The following is a 20,496-nucleotide window of genomic DNA, read 5'->3' on the forward strand; positions in this document are numbered from 1 at the left end:
TGCTAACCAGAAGCATGGTTTCTGGGATGGACCTGACGACCTCAATGTGTCTTTAGTTTTCCTAGGTGTTAGTTCTCGGGCCTCTGAGGGCCGGCCTTGAGTTGGGATCGTATCTGTGGGCCTGGCCCAGAGGAGGCACTCAGTTCTAGCTTGCTGAATGAAAGAGAAAATGAGTGAACAAACATATGAACCAAGGAACAAGCCTCCTGCCCCTAGAGGGCGCTCTGAGACCTCAGGAAATTTGAGTATTGCCTAAACACCAAATTCTGGGAAGCTGCACCCTGGAATCCCAGTCTTTGTAAAAATCCTCACGGCCATCTTTTTCGTCCTCTTCATTTTGCCCAAGAGGAAACCCCAGTGGGCAACACTGGTCCTGTAGTAGTGAGCAGAACCTGGGGCACCATCTCCTCGGTCCACTCACTGCCCTGTCAAGGCTGGTTCTGGCCCCAACCCCAGGTGGGAGGACAGAGGGAGCTGTCACCCTCCCCCAGCTGACCATAGTCACCAGAATGGCCTCTAGAATCGAAGGGAAAGGTCACTGCCGGAGGGCCCAGCAAAGAGACAGCTGAGCCAGAGGAGGCTTGGGGGGCTGTAATCTGGGCCCTGGTCTTCTTATCAACCCCTTTGCATGATGGGACCAGAAGGGTCAGCAGCACCCAGGACCGAGGCCCTGGCAGAGGGCACAGCAGCCTGGCTGGACCATGCCAAGCCTTCAGGGAAAACAAGAAAGAACCCGCAGAGAAGGATCTGAGGTGGTGAGTGGGGAGTCCCTGGGCTTACAAGTTAGAGAACTCTTGGCCATAGTTGGGGTCCATAGCCCCCTCTGGAACAGGTCAGCAGTTCAGCAGTGTCTTTATTGGGCACAACTCATGTGCATGGGCAGAAGAGAAGGATTAGAGTTAATATTTAGCTCGCGTGCAGCATTTACTTGGCATCCTACACCGGGCACCACTTTTTACCCCATTTTATCCCCTCAGCCTCCCCATGAAGCAACGCTAGACCTCCCGTCTTTCACATGAGGAAAGTGAGAGTCTAAGTAACTTGCTCAGTGTCAGGCAGCTGGTGTGGGTGTGAAGGAGGCGGGCTTCCAGGCTCCCCCTTTGCCATCCTCTGAGGGAACCCCAAAACCTCAGCCACCTCAGGCAGGTGAGATTTCCTGTCACCTCTCAGCTTACCTCTGGTCTTCCCCTCCCAGGTGGCAGCTTGACGGGCAGGCATCCCTTCAAGCCCTGCCCAAGTTGTCCTGAAGTGGGTGTGTGAGGAACATGAGTGCAAAGAGGCCTCACTGGCAGGGGTGGGGGCAGGGGTTAAAGAAAGGAGAGAGGGAGCAGCCTCCGGGTCACGACCTTGCGAACCCCAAGGCTTTCCTGTCAAGTTTGGTTCCCTAGGTGTCCCTGGCACTGTGTCAGAAGGTTCCAGAGAGCTCCTCAGGGGAACAAAGAGTCAGTCTGTTGAGCTGAGGGGACTTTGAGACAAGCTCAGGAGTTTGATTTGGGAGGTAGCTGAGGGAAGAGAATGAGGGGGCAAGGGAGAGGAGGAGAAGGAATTTGGCAGGAATTTGGCAAGCCGAGGACAGGAAGCAAGGCAACAACTGACTCACAGTGTTTGCCTTTTTAGGCTCGAGACATCTCATTGTGGGCCGCAACGGGGGCTGAGGGTTTGGGTGACAAGCTGGCCAGCCGCCTCCCCCGCATCGGCTCCTGGCAGCCTGGGGCCTTCTCCCAGCAGCTCCTTCCTGCCGCCCTCGGATCTGTTCCCCTGAGTTCTTCTCTCCCTCAGAAGCATTCTGGAGGGCTTCGCTTTGGAAGCCTGCTGAACTTGTGTGTGTAGTGACTGTCTTGTCAGAGCCCAGGACTGGGATACGCACTCTGACACACATTTGTGTACAAGGAAAGCAGGACAGAATCCTGAAGAACCCCCTGCCCCCGTGTGGTTCCCCCATGCGGATGGGTCTGGAAAGAACTCTTCTGGGGGTGGGGCTTGGGTTTGGCCTGGCCTGTGTGGGCTCCAGAGCAGGAGTGTCTCACCCAATGCTATGGGGAAACTGAGGCCAGGGGGTTGTATTGAGTTAGGAAGTGAGCTAACATCTGAAGGCTGGACACCTCGAAGGGAAATAGGAACGGGTCAGCTGAGCAGCCAGAAGCAGGGAATCTGACAGGAGTGGTTGAGAGACGTTGGTCCTGGGAGGTCTCTGGGGGATAGACTCTACGTGCTGGAAGGGTTCACAGGAGAGCTGGCTGGGCTGAAGGGTCAGACACAGAGTGGACAAATATGAAAAGGAGCATGGCATTTTCTGAATCCCTCTCAGGACATATTATTGGAATGGTCCCACGTGGAAGCAAAGCCCTCGAGATTTTAGATTTAAGGTTACCAGAGGGCATATTTGTGCACACGTACACACGTGTGTGCACTCGGGAGAGGGAGAGATGGATCTTATAGGCTACAACTGTCACAATTCTGCTGTTACCAGACTCATTGACTCATTGATCCCCAGGGTCCTGGCCACACTCCTTTCTCATGTTGGTCTGAGCACATACACTGCATCTCATTTGTTCCGTGACCAACAGGAACTTGGCATGAACCCCACTCCATATGCTTCAAATGATTTGATACTCATTATAACCTCCCTCCCTAGTGTTCTCTCAAAATCTCAAGCTAACCATCCTGAGAGCCCCTTGGTGCCCATGTGAGAAGGAAGAGCCTGATTCATTAGCAGTGACTACCTACCCTGTCCGTGCCCACAGCTAATGGCCAGGCATCTTGTGGGAAGAGGCCTCAGATGGTTTATTGACCAAGTGAGTTAACGCAGTCCAGATGCCAACCACAATGGCTTTGGGGGAAACTTCAGAGGTAGCCGTCCATTTCCAAGAAACGCCCTGGAGATATCTCAGGAACGTTCTCATGGGAGTGAGAAGTGCAATGGTTCTTAGACTTTTCGTCCTAGGACCTCTTCTCCCCCACAGGCTGTCATTCCTGCACCCATTCCTCCAAGGTCAAACTCTGGGCACTGGAGTCTCAGAATCAGTCTCCAGCACCTTCCACCCTCTGGCTGTGTTTATCGAGTTGGAGCTTCTCTTCAAACCTCCACCTTTTCATGATAAAATAACGTAAAAAGACAGCTCTGTAACGGAGAGTATGTTCTTTCCTTGGCAGGTTCGACACCAGTGAACAACAGAAGAACCATGTCACCTTCAGAGGAAGCTGCCCCTCTTTCTTCTTCCTCATTGTTTTCTCCTTCATCTTCTCCTCCATCTTTGTCTTCAGGCGGTGTCCCAGGGAATGTCCTGGATGGCTTCTCCCCACCTCAGGTAAATGCCCCTTGGGGCCCTGCCCCGGTGTTAGGAAGGTGAGCTGCCTGTGCCCCTCCTACCCCCGCCCTTAACTCTGGATTCTTAGCAGTCTGAGGTCCCCCAAGTGCAAAGCCAGGGCCAAGAAATGCCCACCCAGGCCTTTTTCACTTGTGCCCTTCATGAAAGCTCATCCATCCTGCTCCTTCTCAGCCAGCCCCAGGGCACAGCCACTCACTCAGCAGACTCTGTGGGGCATGGGCTCTGGGCAGGACTGTGGCATGCGGAGATGCTAGGACATCTGCTCTGCCCTTGAGGGCCTGGCAGAGAACGTTGAGGAGCTCACAGCTGACGGATGGCAGACACGGAACTGAGGCTGCCTTTGACAGCAGCTGAGACTCTTGGAGGTCCATCCCTCTTGAACAGAAAATGACATCACTGAGATACTCAGGTTTGAACTGTAACCTCCAGTATGAGTTTATCAAGCCTCTGTTACCTGCCAGACCCTGGTCTGGGCTCTGGGAAGTAGGGTGCACGAGACAAATCAAGGTACGTGCTCTTGTCAAGCCCCTGTCCTATGACCTGCCCTTAGGCACCAGTGCTTTTAGCAGGGCACAGCCACTTCTAGAATGTCCCTATGTTCTTCCTTTGCCAAGGAGCCAAGTCCCTGCTCGCTACAAATGGCTACTTTCTCAGTGGAGCAAGGCATGAGTCAGTTCTAGAAGGTCAGTGGAAAGTCCCGACGGCCATCTTTCTGCCACCACAGCTCCAGCCCAGAAGGGTAACTGTCTCTCCTTCGCTTAATAGTCTCCAACAAAGAAGCCTTGGCCTCTCGGTTGTTGGAGGAACACACCTATCTACGGGTGGAATGTTCCCTTAGTAGGAACTGTGGCTAAGTTCGCCTTGGGGCATCTGGTCTGGCCACACATAGAGGCCAGGCCAGCTCTACCTGGCTGGCTGGCTGGCCCAGGAGCTGGTCAGTGCAGTCACCTTCCATTCTGGCTTCCAACCCACCTAATCCAGCACCCAGCAAAGCCTTTGATCACTGCTGATACAGGGCTCTAAGCAGATCCCAGCAGGTCCCAAGGCAGCCACTTAGAATGAAGAGTGGCCCTTTGAAATCATCCTAGGCAGAATTCTTTTTTACTTTGGGGTTTGGAGATCTGAAGCGAGGCAGGGAGGGGGACATGGGCTGAGAAATGCCTCCCCATATAAATAAATGCTGGGAATCCCTAAATACCCATTAATTTTGCCCATCTCCTCTAGGTGATAGATTACAACCTGCCCTCACAGGTCTCAAGAGGTCACTTCAGCCCTTCTACCCCAATCTTTCTGAGGCGCGCCAGAGCCCAGGCAGCACCCAAGGACATGCACCTGTATCTGCCTCATGACCAAGTGCTGGAGCGGGCAGAGTACTGCATGGTGAGGCCCCAGACACCCAGCCCTGCAGAGACGGCTTCTGATGGGTGTCAGGAAACAGAGTCCCTTCTTGGGGATGCCAGAAGCATCCACGGAGGCCCACACCCTGCTAGAGGGAAGGACAGGTGCTTGCCAGACCAAGAGCTATCCCCCGGGGCTGGAGAGGACCCAGGAGAAAGGAAAACAGAATCCGGAAGGAGAGAGGAGGGTGGGTCACAGCTGACAGAGGGGAAGAGGCTGGGCTTGAAGAAGTTAGTCCTCACCCCGGAGCAGAAGACAAAGCTGCTGGACTGGAATGACTCCCTCCCTGAGAGTGTGAGCCTGGAAGCTGGGGCACAACCTGCCCAGAAAAGTGCTGACAGTGGTCGACGAGGCCATGTGCTGAAACCAGTCAGCCCCTTGCTGCTCCCCTGGAGAGTGCGAGAGACCCCGCCAGCCCAGGGAAAGGCTCAGGAGAAGACGGGGACCCCAGCTGAACGGGCTCCAGGGGAGCCAAGCGTCCCTCCACCCAAGTCCCCACTTCGGCTCATAGCAAATGCCATCCGAAGGTCCCTGGAGCCCCTCCTCCCCAACTCCACCAAGCCAGAATCAAAGCCCTTGCCCACCACCCAGCCACACTCCTGCACTCGCTCGTTCAGCCTTCGAAAAACCAGCTCCAGTAAAGACTGCAGCCAGCAGTCCCCAGGGAGAGACATGGCACGCAGGACCTCAGCCTTCTTCTCCTGGGGCTCCCCACCTGCCAGGGCTGCCCAGCCTCCGCACCCTCGCCTTCCTGACCCTGCCTTCCGTACCCACAGTTTGCCCAACCGACCATCCAAGGTGTTTCCTGCATTAGTGTCCCCATCCTGCCACAAGATGGAAGATGTCCCCACACTCCTTGAGAAAGTGAGTTTGCAGGAGACCTTCCCAGATGCTTCCAGGGTTCCAAAGAGGAAGATCTCTCTCTTCTCCTCACTCAGACTCAAAGACAAATCTTTTGAGAGTTTCTTCCAAGAATCCAAACAAAGAAAGGACCTCCAGGACCTCTTTAGCATCCACAGGGGCAAAGGGGAGCCCGTGGACAGTGCCCAGCCCCTGGAGAAGCTGGCACAGCCTTTCACTAGCACCTGCCTGGAGCAGAGGGTCCATCCTTCTCCAGACAAAGATGCAAGTAAGTGGCTCTTTCCTAACGAAAGTCTGCAGTTCATGCTGGGAAGTTAACCATTCTTACTGGACTAACAACGGGCATCTTTCCCTTTCTTTTGCTCCCCAAATTAAATTCTGACAAAAGTAGGAAAACTTGAATTTGAAAAACGTGAAAAATTGGGGGAAAAAATTGAATTTGAAATTACATTACAGACAGTTTTGAAAGAGACAAAGAATCGACCATAATCTCACCACTTTCTCACTCATTATCCATGTATGGCAACTTTTACTAAGTTTTACCCCCAAAATTGTATTTTTCATTTTTTTAAAGTTTATTTATTCATTTTGAGAAAGAGAGAGAGAGAGAGAGAGAGAGAGAGAGAGAGAGAGAGAGATTGAGAGAGAGAGAATGTACGCATGAGCAGGGGAGAGGGGCAGAGGGAGAGAATCTTAAGCAGGCTCCATACCCAGCACAGCCCAATGCGGGGCCCAATCCCATGAACTGTGAGATCATGACCCGAGCCTAAATCAAGAGTCAGATGTCCAGGTGCCACCCAGGTGCCCCCAAATTGTATTTTTTTAATCAACAATATAGCATAACTATTATGACAGTCACACATAGTCTACATAAATGCGATTTAATGGCAGTAGAATGTTATTAACACTAGTGGATATGTTACTTCATTAAATAAATTATTTTTATCTAGAAAATAATAAAACTATTTTTTCAATTTTTTCAATTTTTAGATGTTTATTTATTTTTGAGAGGGAGAGAGAGACAGAGTGTGAGCAGGGGAAGGGCAGAGAGAGGGAAACAGAATCTGAAGCAGGCTCTGGGCTCTGAGCTGTCAGCACAGAGCCCGACGCGGGGCTCGAACTCATGAACCATGCGATCGTGACCTGAGCCGAAGTCAGACCCTTAACCAACTGAGCCCTACAGGTGTCCCCAAACCGTTTATTGTTTAAATTATGCCTATGAATATATTTATATTTTATATATGTGGTATTGAACGAACATTTTTTATGCATATAGGTTTTTCTTTCCTTTGAATTATTTTTTTAGGATAGGTTCCAAGAAATGAGATTACTGGATTAAAGATGCAAATTTTTTTTTTCTTACACTACCATTGTTTCTTAACGGTGTGGATAAAGGATACATGGGGCCTCTCTGTGTTATTTCTTACAACTGCATGTTGTCAGTTTCAATTAAACCGAGAGAAAGGTAACAGTTTATATTCCACCACTAATGTATGAAGTACCTTTTCCGCCATACTGTCATCTGTATTGTCTCATATTTTAAAAATATTGCTGTTTTACTAGTCAAAAAATGGTGCCTCTTTAAACTTAGGTTTTTTGTTACTATTTAAAAACAGTTATGTATGTGGTTAACAATGGAAACCTAGGCTTTTTATATTTAAATCTGATTATAATTTTTAAATGATTGAATTAATTAATAAATTGGAAGAATCTGACAATGTGAAAATATATTTTTTAGAAAGTAACATATATTCTCTGTCCCACTCCTCCTTGCCAAAGTTTTGGTATGTATCTTTAGAGACAGTTTAAACACATGATTTATTTTTTTTTTAATTGTTGATAGTTGGTTGATGGCTTTAAATAAACTGTGACTCTCCTGTCCCTATTCTTGAGCAACTTTGTTTTTATTTATTTATTTTTAACTTTTTTCTTTTTTTAACTTTTATTTTGGAACTTTAGTTTTCAAGCAAAAAATTAATTTCCTTCTTTGGTGCCTTAATCAGAAAGCTGTACAGATTAACAAGAGACTTTATTTTCAGCCAAGCTGAGGATAGGCACAAACAGGCTGGAGTTCAATTATACCCTTTATATCACATCGTAAACTTTAATGTGTTGTGCATTTTTTGATAGATAGTACATTCGTGTAGTTTAAAAATAAAAGGGTGTAAAATGCACAAAATAAATAGTCCTATCTCCCTTCCCTGTCCCTGAGCCATCCAGGTCCTATCCTTGATGACAGATGTTATCATCAACCTCTTAGGCATTCTTGCAGACAGAATTCATGCATATAAGAGTAATTTTATAAATAACAATATTTGTTTCTTTTTTTACATTAAGGTAGCATGCTAGCATATCGTACACACTTTGTATTATGCTTTTAATTTTATTTTAGAGATCATTGCATGTGGGCACATAAAGACCTTTCTCCTTTGTTTTCTAGCTGCACAGTATCTCTGCACAGGTGTAGATGTGGATTTAGGTAGCCAGGCCCCCAGGATGGAAAGTCAATTGCATATCTTTTGCTACTGCAAACAGTGCTGTTGTAATTAACTGAGAACTTAGGCCATTTGTCATATGTGGAGTAGTAGAGGTAGAAATACTGGAACGAAGGATATGTGAATCAGGGATTTTAATCGAGATTGCCAAATCCGCCATCAAAATGGTGCCGGTTCAGCAAAATATGAACGTGGTGTTTCGACACTTGCACTAACCAATGGGCTATCCGATTTTTTTTTTCATCTTTACCAATGTGACAGGTGACTGAGTACCTTTTCAATTTAAAAAGTCATTTGTATTTCCTTTTCTATGACCTATTATCTCTTCTATCCAGTTTTCTGTTGTACTGTTGGTATTTTTCTTAATGATGTGAAGGGACTCTATTAAAAGGGAAATTTAGCCCTTTTGTTGTGACAGGAATTACAAATATTTTTTCCAGCCTCTTGTTTGTTTATGGTGGATTTTGTCACATAAAAGTTTTATTTTTATATCGTTGTTATAAGCAGTTTTTCATTTTATGGCTCCTAGCCTTTATATAATAGTTCAGAAAGTACTTCTTCCAAGTTTTAGAAAAGAATTTTCTTACAGTATCTTTTAGGTTTTCTTGTTTGTTTTTAATTTTTTACATTTAAATATTTATATCAAGAAACAGTCCTAATATAAAATGTGAGGTGTGGATCCAGCCCTGTTTTGGTTTTGTTTTGTCTTAAGCTGTCTCCCTGGTTATTCTAAAATAATTTAGTGACTAATCCATCTTTTCTCTTATGTGAAATGACGTATTTGTCATGTATCAAATTCCTGTACTTGGATGGATTTCCCTATGTGTCAGTACCACACTGTTTTAATTATTTTACTTTATATATTTATACCCTTTTAAATTTATGTATGTACTGTCAGATAGGAACAGTATTCCATGATTGATCCTCTCTTTCAAAATTTCCTGGCTCTTCTTCCTTGTTTGATATTCTATCTGAACTTAGCCTCAGCTTGTTTATGTACAAAAAAAAAGATCCTATGAGTATTTTCATGGCATTAAGTTTACAAACTAAGTTGGCAAGAATTCACAACCCTATGATATAAATTGCCTTTCCATTTGCTCTCTGTTTTATGACACCGCCCCCAGAATATTTTAAACCTTACATCATACAGGTCTTGCATATTTATTAAGTTTATTATAATGTATTTGTTTTTATTATTGCTAGTGTAAATAAGACCTTTTGATATATCTTTCTACTATTGTTTGTATATCTGAAATGTATTGACTTCTGTATAAATACTTTTTGCCCATCCATTGTGCTGCCTTCTACTTGCTTATGAAAGCTTTCCAGTGGCTTCTCCTGGGTCCTCCCTGAATATGCAATCCCAACATCTGTAAATAATGATAATCTTACCTCTTGTTTACAAGACGTATACCTCTAATTTATTTTGTTTCCTTAGTTTCTTTGGTTTCTAGAATCTCCAGAACAGTATTAACTAAAAGTGGTGATGATGGTTTCCTTATGACATTCCTAACCTTAATGAGAATGCACCTCATTAAGGAGGATGTTTTCCCATCTAAGCATGATGCTTGCTTCTGGGTTGACTGGGATATATTTAAACGCTTCAAGGAAATTGCCATCTAACCTTACTTTACTGAAAGTATTTTAAATCGTGAATGGTTGTTGAATTTTATCAAATGATGCTCGGCACCCTTCAAGATAATGGTATGATTTTATTTTCTCCATAGTTTGATTAATACTATGAATTATGTAATAGATTCACTGATATTGAACCATCCTTATATTGCTAAAATGAATACCACTTGGTCATGGCATCTTATTATTTTAATATAACTGTTCTGTTTGTTAGTATTTTATTTAAGATTTTTGCATTAAATTCATTCAGAAGATTGGTCTTTACTTCATTTATTTCACATTTAGATGACTTTTGTATATGCTGATTACAATAAGTGGGGGCCAGTGTGTTTTCCTGATTTATTTGTCACGGAGGGCTCTTTCATTTACATTCACTGAGAAATGGTATGACTTCCTTGGCTTGGAACAGAATGAGAAGGTAGAGAATGGAATTAGGTTAAGGCTGACCAGCCTTAGAAATAGTGCCTGGGCCCATTTCATGGAAGAGTTTGTCTTTGTCTCAGGTGTTCTCAGGTCAATATCCTAAGAATGCAAAGATTTTCCCTACCCTATGAGATTAGGCTCAGATTAGTTTCTTTTACTACTTTTTAAATTTATTTATTTCTTAATAAAGGAATTTATTATTCCTTTCATTTCCCTGTCCAGCCCACCAATCACACACATACACACTGACATTGCTCTCTCCACAGTTAACCTGTGGGTACGCTCCCATGCAATGGAGAAAAAGAACCATATCATAACTGAAAATGAGAAACTTTCAAAACGTACTCAAATGGACATACCTCAAACTTATGATCACTTGAATAAATCGGCTGAAATTTAATTTTTCTCTTTTCCACAAAACTTCCTGGGTTCATTGATAGTATACATAAACTTCTCAGGGTCCTTGAATTACTTAGGGGCATAAACTGATTTCAAGCACTTCCCAGTGCCGATTTTATACAAACAATTTTGAATGCGAGGTATCATTCTCGTATATAATTAAAGCACCCCGAGAACCTCCTTTTTCTTTTTGCATTAAATCTTTATTGTAGTATAAAATATACACATTAAAGTACACAACTAATGAATTTTTGCAAAGTGCACATTTACTTAAATACGCCTGAGATTAAGATCTAGAAAATCACCAGCACTCAGAAGCCTCAGTCATGCTTCTTCCCACATACATGTGACACCCAACAAAAGTGCTTACCATCTGACTTCCATCATCTCGGATTGCTTCTGCAGTTTTTTGACTTTATAAACGTTGAATCATTCAGTATTGTGGTAGGCAGGATTCTCAGAGGGCCCCATGCTTTCTGCCCTGCAGATCTCATCTTCCTGAGTATGGTGGGAACGTGAACATGATGGATCTCACTCCTGTGATTAGGTTACCAGAGTTTGTGAATGTAATTAAGTTCTAAACCAATTGACTTTGGGTTAATCAAAAGGAAGATTATCCTGGGTAGCCCTAACCTAATTGGAGGAGCCCTTAATAAGGAGGGGGCCCTTCCTGAAACTCACTGGGTGAGAAAGATAGGATCCTGCTGGCCTGGAAAAAGTCAATTGTCATACTATGGGAGGCCCTACGGACAGCGGGCCTCTGAGAGTGAAGATGGGCCTCCAACAGACAGCCAGCGAGAAAATGGGCCCCATCTCCTATGACCACCAGGAACTGGATGCTGCCAACAACCTGAATGAGCCGGGAGAGAACTCTGAGCTGCAGATGAGACCCCAGCATGGCAGACACATCAATCGTGGCTTTGTGAGACACCCAACAAGAGCATCCGGTTGAGCCGTGCCTGCCTCCACTTTTGACCTATACGACTGTGACATAATAAATGGGTATCATCATAGGTGCCGAATCTGAGTTCATTGCTTCCACAACAACAGAAAATACAAGTATGTATTGTGCCTGGCTTCTTCCGTTAAACATTATTGGCGGGGGCGGGGCGGGGAGGGGGATGTGGGCAGGGTTCAATATTGTAGGCAGCAGTGGTTCATTCTTTGCATTGTTACCTTCTATTCCCTTTTGTGAATATGCCACGATCGTGCATTCTGAAGCTTGGCATTTAGGTGTTCTCAGTTGCTTTTATTGTGAATAATGCTGCTTTGAGCATTCTTATACCTATCACTTGTGTTGGCTATTGTCAAAGATAAAGCCAGATGCCATGAAAGGTGTTAAGAACAGATTTTAACTGATAATACACTATTGCAGCAGAAGAGAGAGTCCAACATGAAGTGAACTCACCTTTGAACTTTACAGAGGTGGCTGGGTGTTCTACAGGGTGATTGAGGGAATAGGGAGGGGCTGAGCAAAGGCTCAGTAGAGTCAAGGAAGTGAAGAATTATAAAGGTTTGGTCGGCATAAATGCTGAATAGGCTAGTTGTGTGTGTTAGCTGGCAATTATTGAAGTTAGGATTCTATCTTCCCATAGAGACTGGGAGACAGAGGTCCTATCCTTCCTGATGACTACCTTTCAAAGGACTGGCTTTCAGGTTCTTGAGAAAGACATTCTTGAGTGGTAGGAGATTCATATACATCTCAAGGGGACCAAGGACTGTAAGAAAGGGCAGTCAGAGCCCTATCAGCAGGTGTTGACTAGAACAAACACTAAATTGCTTTGTCAGTCAGCCTTGAGTTTTCTCAGGTAGGTACTTTAAGGAGGGCTAGGGTTATCTTAGGGATGTGACTTTGAGTTGTTAGAAACTGTTAGTGTTCAAGTCTTTTCGCATAGGAAGAAGTGGGTGGGCTAAGTAATTTATGCTGAGAGTCTATAGTTTTTATAGACTATAAAAAGTTGAGGCCTAGCCACGAAGAAGCTTGCCCAGAGTTTGTTCAAAGAGAGAAGCTTTATCAGGGAACACCTGGGAGTGGATTTGATGCGTGGTAGGGTAGGCATGTACGTGGTTTGCGTTAGAAGATACCGTCAGACAGTTTTCCAAAGTGGTTGTACGAGTGTTTATACATTCCAGTAGGAAATGAGAGCTACCCTTGACCTACATTCTTGCCAACACTTGACAGTCTCAGTTTAGTTTTATGTTTTGCTCTCACCATGTTTATGAAAGGTATCTCATTGTTTTAATTTGCATTTACCTGATAATGATGTTGCACTACTTTTGACATTTTCTCTCCCTCTTTTTTAAAGTTCATTTATTTATTTTGAGAGAGAGCAAGAAAGAGCACATGAGCAGGGGAGGAGCAGAGAGAGAGGGAGAGAGAATCCCAAACAGGCTCCACGCTGAACCCGACATGGGCTCGATCTCACAAACTGTGGGATCATGACCTGAGCAGAAATCAAGAGTCAGGTGCTTAACCAACTGAGCCACCCAGGCATCCTCTATTCAGATATTCTCTTGTATGAAATCTCTATTCAGACCTTTTTGCCCAGACCTCTTGCATAGATAGTCCTTTCCTTATTAAGTTGTAATCTGTGTAGATTCTGGATACAAGTCCTCTGTCAGATACATGTGTTATGAGTATCTTCTCTCCCTCTTAGGCTCACTTTTTCACTCTTTAAAAAAAAAAATGGGGGAGGGTCAGAGAGAGAGAGGAGACACAGAATCTGAAACAGGCTCCAGGCTCTGAGCTGTCAGCACAGAGCCGGACGCGGGGCTCGAACTCACGGACCATGAGATCATGACCTGAGCCGAAATTGGACGCTCAACCGACTGAGCCACCCAGGCACCCCTCACTTTTTCACCCTTCAAGGTGTCTATTAATAAACAGAAGTATTTATTCTAATGAAGCCAAATTTATCAATAGTTTCCTTTATTGTTGTTGGTTTCTGCATCCTGTTGATGAAATCTTTCCCTATTCTGAAGTCATAAAGATGTTCTATTTTACTTTCTAGAACTGTGCTGTCCAATATGGCAGCCACTACTGCACACTTCAGATATGGTTATTATGAGTGAGGACTGCATTTTTTATTTTATTTCATGTTATAATAAATTTAAATTTAAAAACTGAAGCAATGCAAAATATTCTTCTAGTAAACACAACGTTTTGCTTTTTGAATTACATTTTACTTTAACCATTAAAATTTTATCACCTAAACAGGAATATTCTTTTTTTACAGAAATTTTTTTTAATGTTTATTTATTTTTGAGAGAGAGAGAGAGAGACAGAGTGCAAGCAGGGGAGGCACAGAGAGAGAGGAAGACAGAGAATCTAAAGCAGGCTCCAGGCTCTGAGCTGTCAGCACAGAGCCCAATGTGGGGCTTGAACTCACGAACCATGAGATCATGACCTGAGCCAAAGTCGGGCCCTTAACCGACTGAGCCACACAGGCACCCCTAGCCAGGAATGTTCTGTAAGTATAAAACATGTGCCAGATTCTGAAGACTTAGTATGAATGCAATAATGTAAAATATCTCAGTAATTTCTATATTGACCACATGTTGAAATGATAATATTTTTGACATTTGGGGCTACATAAAATACATGATTAAGACTAATTGCATCTGTTCCTTTTCACATTTTTTAATGTGGCTAATGGAAAATTTTGAGATACATGTATGGCTCATATTGCTTTTGGACAACAGTTATAAAAGTTTTATTCTTCTACCTTTTGCAATTTAGTCTAGTACGAAAGTAGGATAGATATTTGTGTATTCTGTGAGGTAGAGTGAAGGTTTATTGGTTGTTTTTTTTCTTCTTGTTTTTCTTGATTCAGCAGCATTTATTTTTAAAAGGCCATCCTTCTCCTCCATTTCATTGCTGTGACTTCTGTCATAAATTAGGCAGGTCTGTTTTTGGCCTTCTATCCTGTTCCACTGGTTGATTTGTCCTTGCACCTCAGTCAGGAAGTGGTTTTATAATAAGTCTTCATAGCCTGGAATAGACCCTCCACTTTGTTCTTCTTCGAGACTGTCTTGGCTATTCTTGGCGTTTTGTATTTCCATGTGACTTACTGAATCAATCAATCATTTTCCACAAAAATATTTTCTGAACATTCGATTGGGATCACATTGAATCTATAGATCAATTTGGAGACAATTAACATCTTTGCATGTTGAGTCTTCAAAGCCACGGACATGACATATCCCTGAGGTGTTCTTCAATTTCTTCCCGTGTTTTGTGATTGTAGAGATCTTGCACAATTTTAATTAGATATATTCCCTAGTATTCGATTTTTTGGTGCAGTTATAAATGATACAGTCTTTAATCGATTAATTTACAGATATTTGGTAACTTTAGAATATTGAGTCTTCTGATCTAAGAATATACAATAGTCCTCTATTTAGCCAGAGTTCCTAAAATTCTAGATATAAATCCTTCATCAGACATGTGTTTGCAAAAATTTTCTCCTAGTTGATGGATTATCTTTTTATTATCATCACAGCATCTTCCAAAGAATGGAAGTTTTTAGTTTGATGAAGTCACCTTTATCAATTCTTTTATAATTTGCGTAATATTTAAGAAATCTCTGCTACACCTAAAGTCACTGAGAATTTCTCCTGGGTTTTCTCCCAGAAGCTTTACAGTTTTTAGCTTTCAGGCTTGGATCTACAATCCAATTCTAATTAATTTTTTATAGTGAATTGAAGTCAAGTTTTTTGGCCTGTAGATATCCAATTGTCAGCACCACTTGTTAAAAAGTCTATTCTTTCCCTCATCGAGTTATTCTGGCACCTCTACAGATAATCTGTTGACTATACATGTGTAGGTATCACTCTGTCCTCTTTAATCTGTCCGTTGATCTACATGTTTAGCCTTACACTAATAACATGTGCTCTTGGTAACTGTGGCTTCACCTGAAAACAGGTAGTGGGAGTCCTGCAGTTTTGTTCTTAAATATTATTTTGGCCACTCTAGGTCTTTTGTGTTTCCATATAAACTTTAGAATGAGCTTGTCAGTTTCTACCAAATAAGCCCGTTAGAATTTTGATTGATATTGTTTATCGTTTATAAATCAGTTTGGGAAGAATTGACAACTGAGTTTCTGTCTGTGAAAATGGGATCTCTCTCAGTTTATCTAGGTTTTCCTTAATTTTTCCTAGAAAAGGCTGTTAGTGTGCAGTGTGTAGTTCTGCATATTGTTTATTGAATGTGTCCCTTCAGTGTTTCATTTTTTTGTTGTTGCTATTATAAATGGAATGGCTTTCTTAATTTTTATTTTCTGTTGGTCATCGTTGATATATAGAAACACAATAGACTTTTTATATTGTCCTTGCTAAACTCACTTATTATTCGAGGAGCTTTTTAATGGGATTTTCTATATAGATAATCATGTTGTCTATAAATACAGTTTGACATCTTCCTTTCCAGTTTTTATACCTTTTATTTAAATTTCTTGCCTTATTTTTCTGCCTGGGACTGCCTATGCAATTGTTAAGAATGTACATCATTGTCTCCCCCCACCCCCCCCCATAACGGAAGGATTATATTTCACTGCTGAATATATTATTTGCTGTAGATTTTTAAGGCAGGTACTTTATATTAAAGAAAATTCCATCTTTCCTTAGCTTACTATGACTTTTTTCATGAATAATGGATAAATGTAATCAAATGCTTTTTTACATCTATGGAGATAATTTTTTTTTTTACTTTAATGAATAATGTGCTGAATTACATTGACTGATTGTTTTTAATGTTTCTTTATTTTGAGGGGTGGGGGCATGGAGAGAGGGAGAGAATCCCAAGAAGGTTCTGCACTGTCAGCACAGAGCCTGGCTCAGTGCTAGATCTCATGAACCTGTGAGATCATGACCTGAACTAAAATCAAAAGTTGAACACTTAACTGACTAAACCACCCAGGTGTCCCATTGATTGACTTTGTTATAGAGATTTGAAAATGTCACACCATTATTGTGTTCTTGGAGTAAACTCAACTTGGTCATAATGTATTGTGTATTTTTATGTATCACTGTATTGGATTTGCTAACTATTTTTAGTAGTTTTGCAGCCATGCTCATGAGAGTTATTGGTCTGAAGTTTCCCTTTCTTGCAATATCCTTGTCAGGTTTTGTATTTTATCCTAGCCTTGTAACACAAGTTGGGAAGTGTTCCATCTTTTTCTGTTCTCTGGAAGAGGGTTTGTATTTTTTTTTCAACACTGGTGTTATTTGCTCTTTAAACATTTGAGCACAAATGAAGTCATCTAGCCTAGCACTTTCTCTGTAGGGTGGTTTTTAACTGTGGAGTTAGTTTCTTTAATAGCTATGTAAGTATTCAGATTTTCTATTTCTTCTTATGTCAGTTCTGGTAAGTCATGTTTTTCTTTTTTTTTTATTTTTCTTTTTCTTTTTATTTATTTATTTATTTATTTTTCAATATATGAAATTTATTGTCAAATTGGTTTCCATACAACACCCAGTGCTCATCCCAAAAGGTGCCCTCCCCCATACCCATCACCCACCCTCCCCTCCCTCCCACTCCCCCATCAACCCTCAGTTTGTTCTCAGTTTTTAAGAGTCTCTTATGCTTTGGCTGTCTCCCACTCTAACCTCTTTTTTTTTTTTTTCCTTCCTCTCCCCCATGGGTTTCTGTTAAGTTTCTCAGGATCCACATAAGAGTGAAAACATATGGTATCTGTCTTTCTGTGTATGGCTTATTTCACTTAGCATAACACTCTCCAGTTCCATCCACGTTGCTACAAAGGGCCATATTTCATTCTTTCTCATTGCCATGTAGTACTCCATTGTGTATATAAACCACAATTTCTTTATCCATTCATCAGTTGATGGACATTTAGGCTCTTTCCATAATTTGGCTATTGTTGAGAGTGCTGCTATAAACATTGGGGTACAAGTGCCCCTATGCATCAGCACTCCTGTATCCCTTGGGTAAATTCCTAGCAGTGCTATTGCTGGGTGAGTCATGTTTTTCAATGATTTTTCCATTTTATCTAAATTTTCAAACTTATTGTCATAAGATCATTTGTATAATAGCTTCCTTGAATACTCTGTAGGGCTTTTCATCCTCAATATTGGTTATTTGTGTTTTCTGTCTCTTTTTTGTTAATCATTCTTCTTAGAAATCATCAATGTTATGTCTTTTAAAACAACCAAATTTTTGCTTCATTAATTTTCTATTTTATTTCTGCTTTATTTTTATTGTCTCTCGTAATCTATTCTTATCTTGATTATTTTCTTCCTTTTAGTTTCTTTAGGTTCAGTCAGTGGTTCTTTTTCTAACTTCTTGAAATAGATCATAGGGCATTAACTCTCAACTTTTCTTTTGCACAGTGTGTGCATTTAAAGCTCTAAATTTCCCTCAAATCACTACTTTAGCTACATCCTAGTTTATGTTGTTATGCCATATTCTTATCCCATCAGCTTAAATTTATGTTTATTTCTTCTTTGGTCTGGAGGTTCTCAGAAAAGTTCTAATCATGTTGAGATTTTATAGTTATATTTTATATTATTGATTTTTAGCTTAATCTCACTATGTCAGAAGACATACTTTGATGACCTTAGTCCTTTGAAATTTGTTGATACTTTCTATGTTCATCAACCCAGGAGCTCCTGGATCCTGTACTTTAGAGATTTTTATGGAGGCTTTTTCACATAGGCATGATTGATTATTAATTTATTTTCCAGTCCCTTCCCTGTCTCTGGAGGATCAGGGGTAGAACTGTAAGTTCCAAGCTCTGGTCACAGCTTGGTCTCTCTAATGGCCAGCCATCCTCCAGGAGCTCACCAAGAGTCACCTCATTAGAACAAAAGGTGCTCCTATCACCAGAAGTTTCAAGGGACTTAGAAACTACTCAGGAATGACAACAGTTTCGGGAGCTCTGTGTCAGGAACTGGAGTCAAAGACCAGATATGGGTGGGAATGGGGGACAGAGACCAAATTATGTATTTCTTCTTAGCTCACACTATCCTATATTAAATAGCCAATTATCTTTTAAAGAAATTAAATTTACCATTCCAGAAATGGCTCTTCATAGAGCCATTCTAAGCCATTCATGGGTCTTCATTCCATGTGCTATATTCCTTCTGCTACAGAACTTCTTTTAACATTTTTTAATTGTATGTCTTCTAACAACAAATTATCCTAGCTTTTCTTTTTCTGGAAAAAAAAAGCCTTTATTTTTTCTTCATTTTGAATGGATCATTTCACTGGATATAAAATTACAAATTGACAGACTTTTCTTTCAACATTTTGATGATCTTTCATTGTCTCTTAGTCTATTTAGATTCCAATGAGATGCCCATGGACATTCTTAACTTAGTTTCTCTGTGGGTAATATATCAGTTTTCTTTGTCTGCTTTTAAGATTTTATCTGTATCTCTGGTTTTCAGCAATTTTATTAGCATGAGCCTTGCTATGATTTTCTTTATGTTGACCTTGCTTATGGTTTATTGAGCTTCTTGGAACTGTGGATTTACAACTTGCATTAAATTTGTGTGGTTTTCAACAATATTACATCAATGACTTTTTCCATTTCTATCTCCCGCTATCTCCTTCTGGCACTCCATCCATATGTGTTTTAGACCCCTTAATATTATCTCACAGATCACTGAGGTTCAGTTTTTCAGTCTGTTTTTTTCTCTGTGTTTCATTTTGGATGGTTTCTACTGCTGTAATTTAATTTCACCATTTTCCTCTGCAATATTTAACCTGCTATTAAGCTAATCCAGTGAAAGTTTCATTTTAGATTTTACATTTTTCATCTTTTTAAAAACAGTTTATTTATTTTGAGAGAGAACACAAGTGGGGGAGGGGCAGAAAGAGAGGGGGACAGAGGATCTGAACCAGGCTCTGTGCTGACAGCAGAGAGCCCAATGTGGGGCTCAAACTCACAAACCATGAGATCGTGACCTCAGCCAAGGTCAGATGCTTAACCAACTGAGCCACCCGGGCACCCCTGTATTTTTCATTGTTGTAGGTTCCATTTGGTTCATTTTTCTATATTTTTTACTTCCTCATTCTATTTATGCTGTCTTTTTAAATTCTTGAGCGCATTTATAATAGCTGTTTTTAAATCCTTGTCTGCTAATTCCATTTATTTCTGAGTCTGCTTTTGTTAACTAATTTTTCTCTTGATGATCAGCTTATTGTCCTGCTCTTTTACATATACTTCCTGGCTGCTAGATATTGTGACTATTACATTGTAGAGTGTCTAGACTTTGTTTCTTCACTTAAAGAATGTTAAATAGGCAGTAAAAATATTTGGTAGGCGGTAGTGTAACTTGAAGATCAAGTTGTTTCTTTCAAGGTTGTTTTTTGTAAGCTTGTTTGGGTGAGTTTATAATAACCTTTACTCTAGGGCTAATTTATCCCTGTTACTAAAGTATGACTCTTCTGTGGCCTCTACTCTAATGCCACTAAAGTTTTTTCTACCCTCGCTGGGTGGAACTTGAGTATTTCCCAATCCTGTAAAAAGCTTTAGAGATTATTTAGCCTATAATTCCCAGCAGTTATTGGCCCAGCCTCATGCAGTTTCTCTCTATGGATCTAAAGTTTATTATTAAGCAATAGACTCAAGGAGACTTCTGTGCTTGTTCCTGAAGTGCCTTTTCTGCATAGCTCTCTACGGTTGTCTCCCCCACACATTCCAGCTGCCTCGACTCACTCAAACTCTGGTCTCTGTCTTTTCAACTCAGTGAACCTGCTATGCGCTGTTTAGGCTCTTCCTACCTGCACTGTGGTCTGGAAAGTGCCTCTAGGCAGGGAGGTACTGTGATTGTACGGCTTCATTTGCTTCTGTTCTTACCTTTATCACAGTCCTGTGCTGTCTGTTGTCCAATGTCTGGAAATAGCTGCCTCATATATCTTGACCCGACTTTCAGTGCTTTGCAGTTGGAGATCAATCCCAGAATCAGCCCCTCCATTACAGAGTGAGCAATGC

General features: G+C 41.8%; 1 protein-coding gene across 1 annotated transcript in view; it reads left to right on the plus strand.

The window, feature by feature from the left end:
• Positions 1-20,496, plus strand: part of MICAL2 (microtubule associated monooxygenase, calponin and LIM domain containing 2) — a 222,154-nt gene that overhangs the window by 167,147 nt on the left and 34,511 nt on the right. The window contains exons 30-31 of the mRNA XM_042959374.1: positions 3,154-3,308; positions 4,554-5,856. Of these exons, the coding sequence (XP_042815308.1) occupies positions 3,154-3,308; positions 4,554-5,856 (1,458 nt within the window). The remainder of the gene's footprint in view (positions 1-3,153; positions 3,309-4,553; positions 5,857-20,496) is intronic.

This window comes from Panthera tigris, chromosome D1, assembly GCF_018350195.1.
Source record: "Panthera tigris isolate Pti1 chromosome D1, P.tigris_Pti1_mat1.1, whole genome shotgun sequence".
NCBI classification, from domain to species: domain Eukaryota; kingdom Metazoa; phylum Chordata; class Mammalia; order Carnivora; family Felidae; genus Panthera; species Panthera tigris.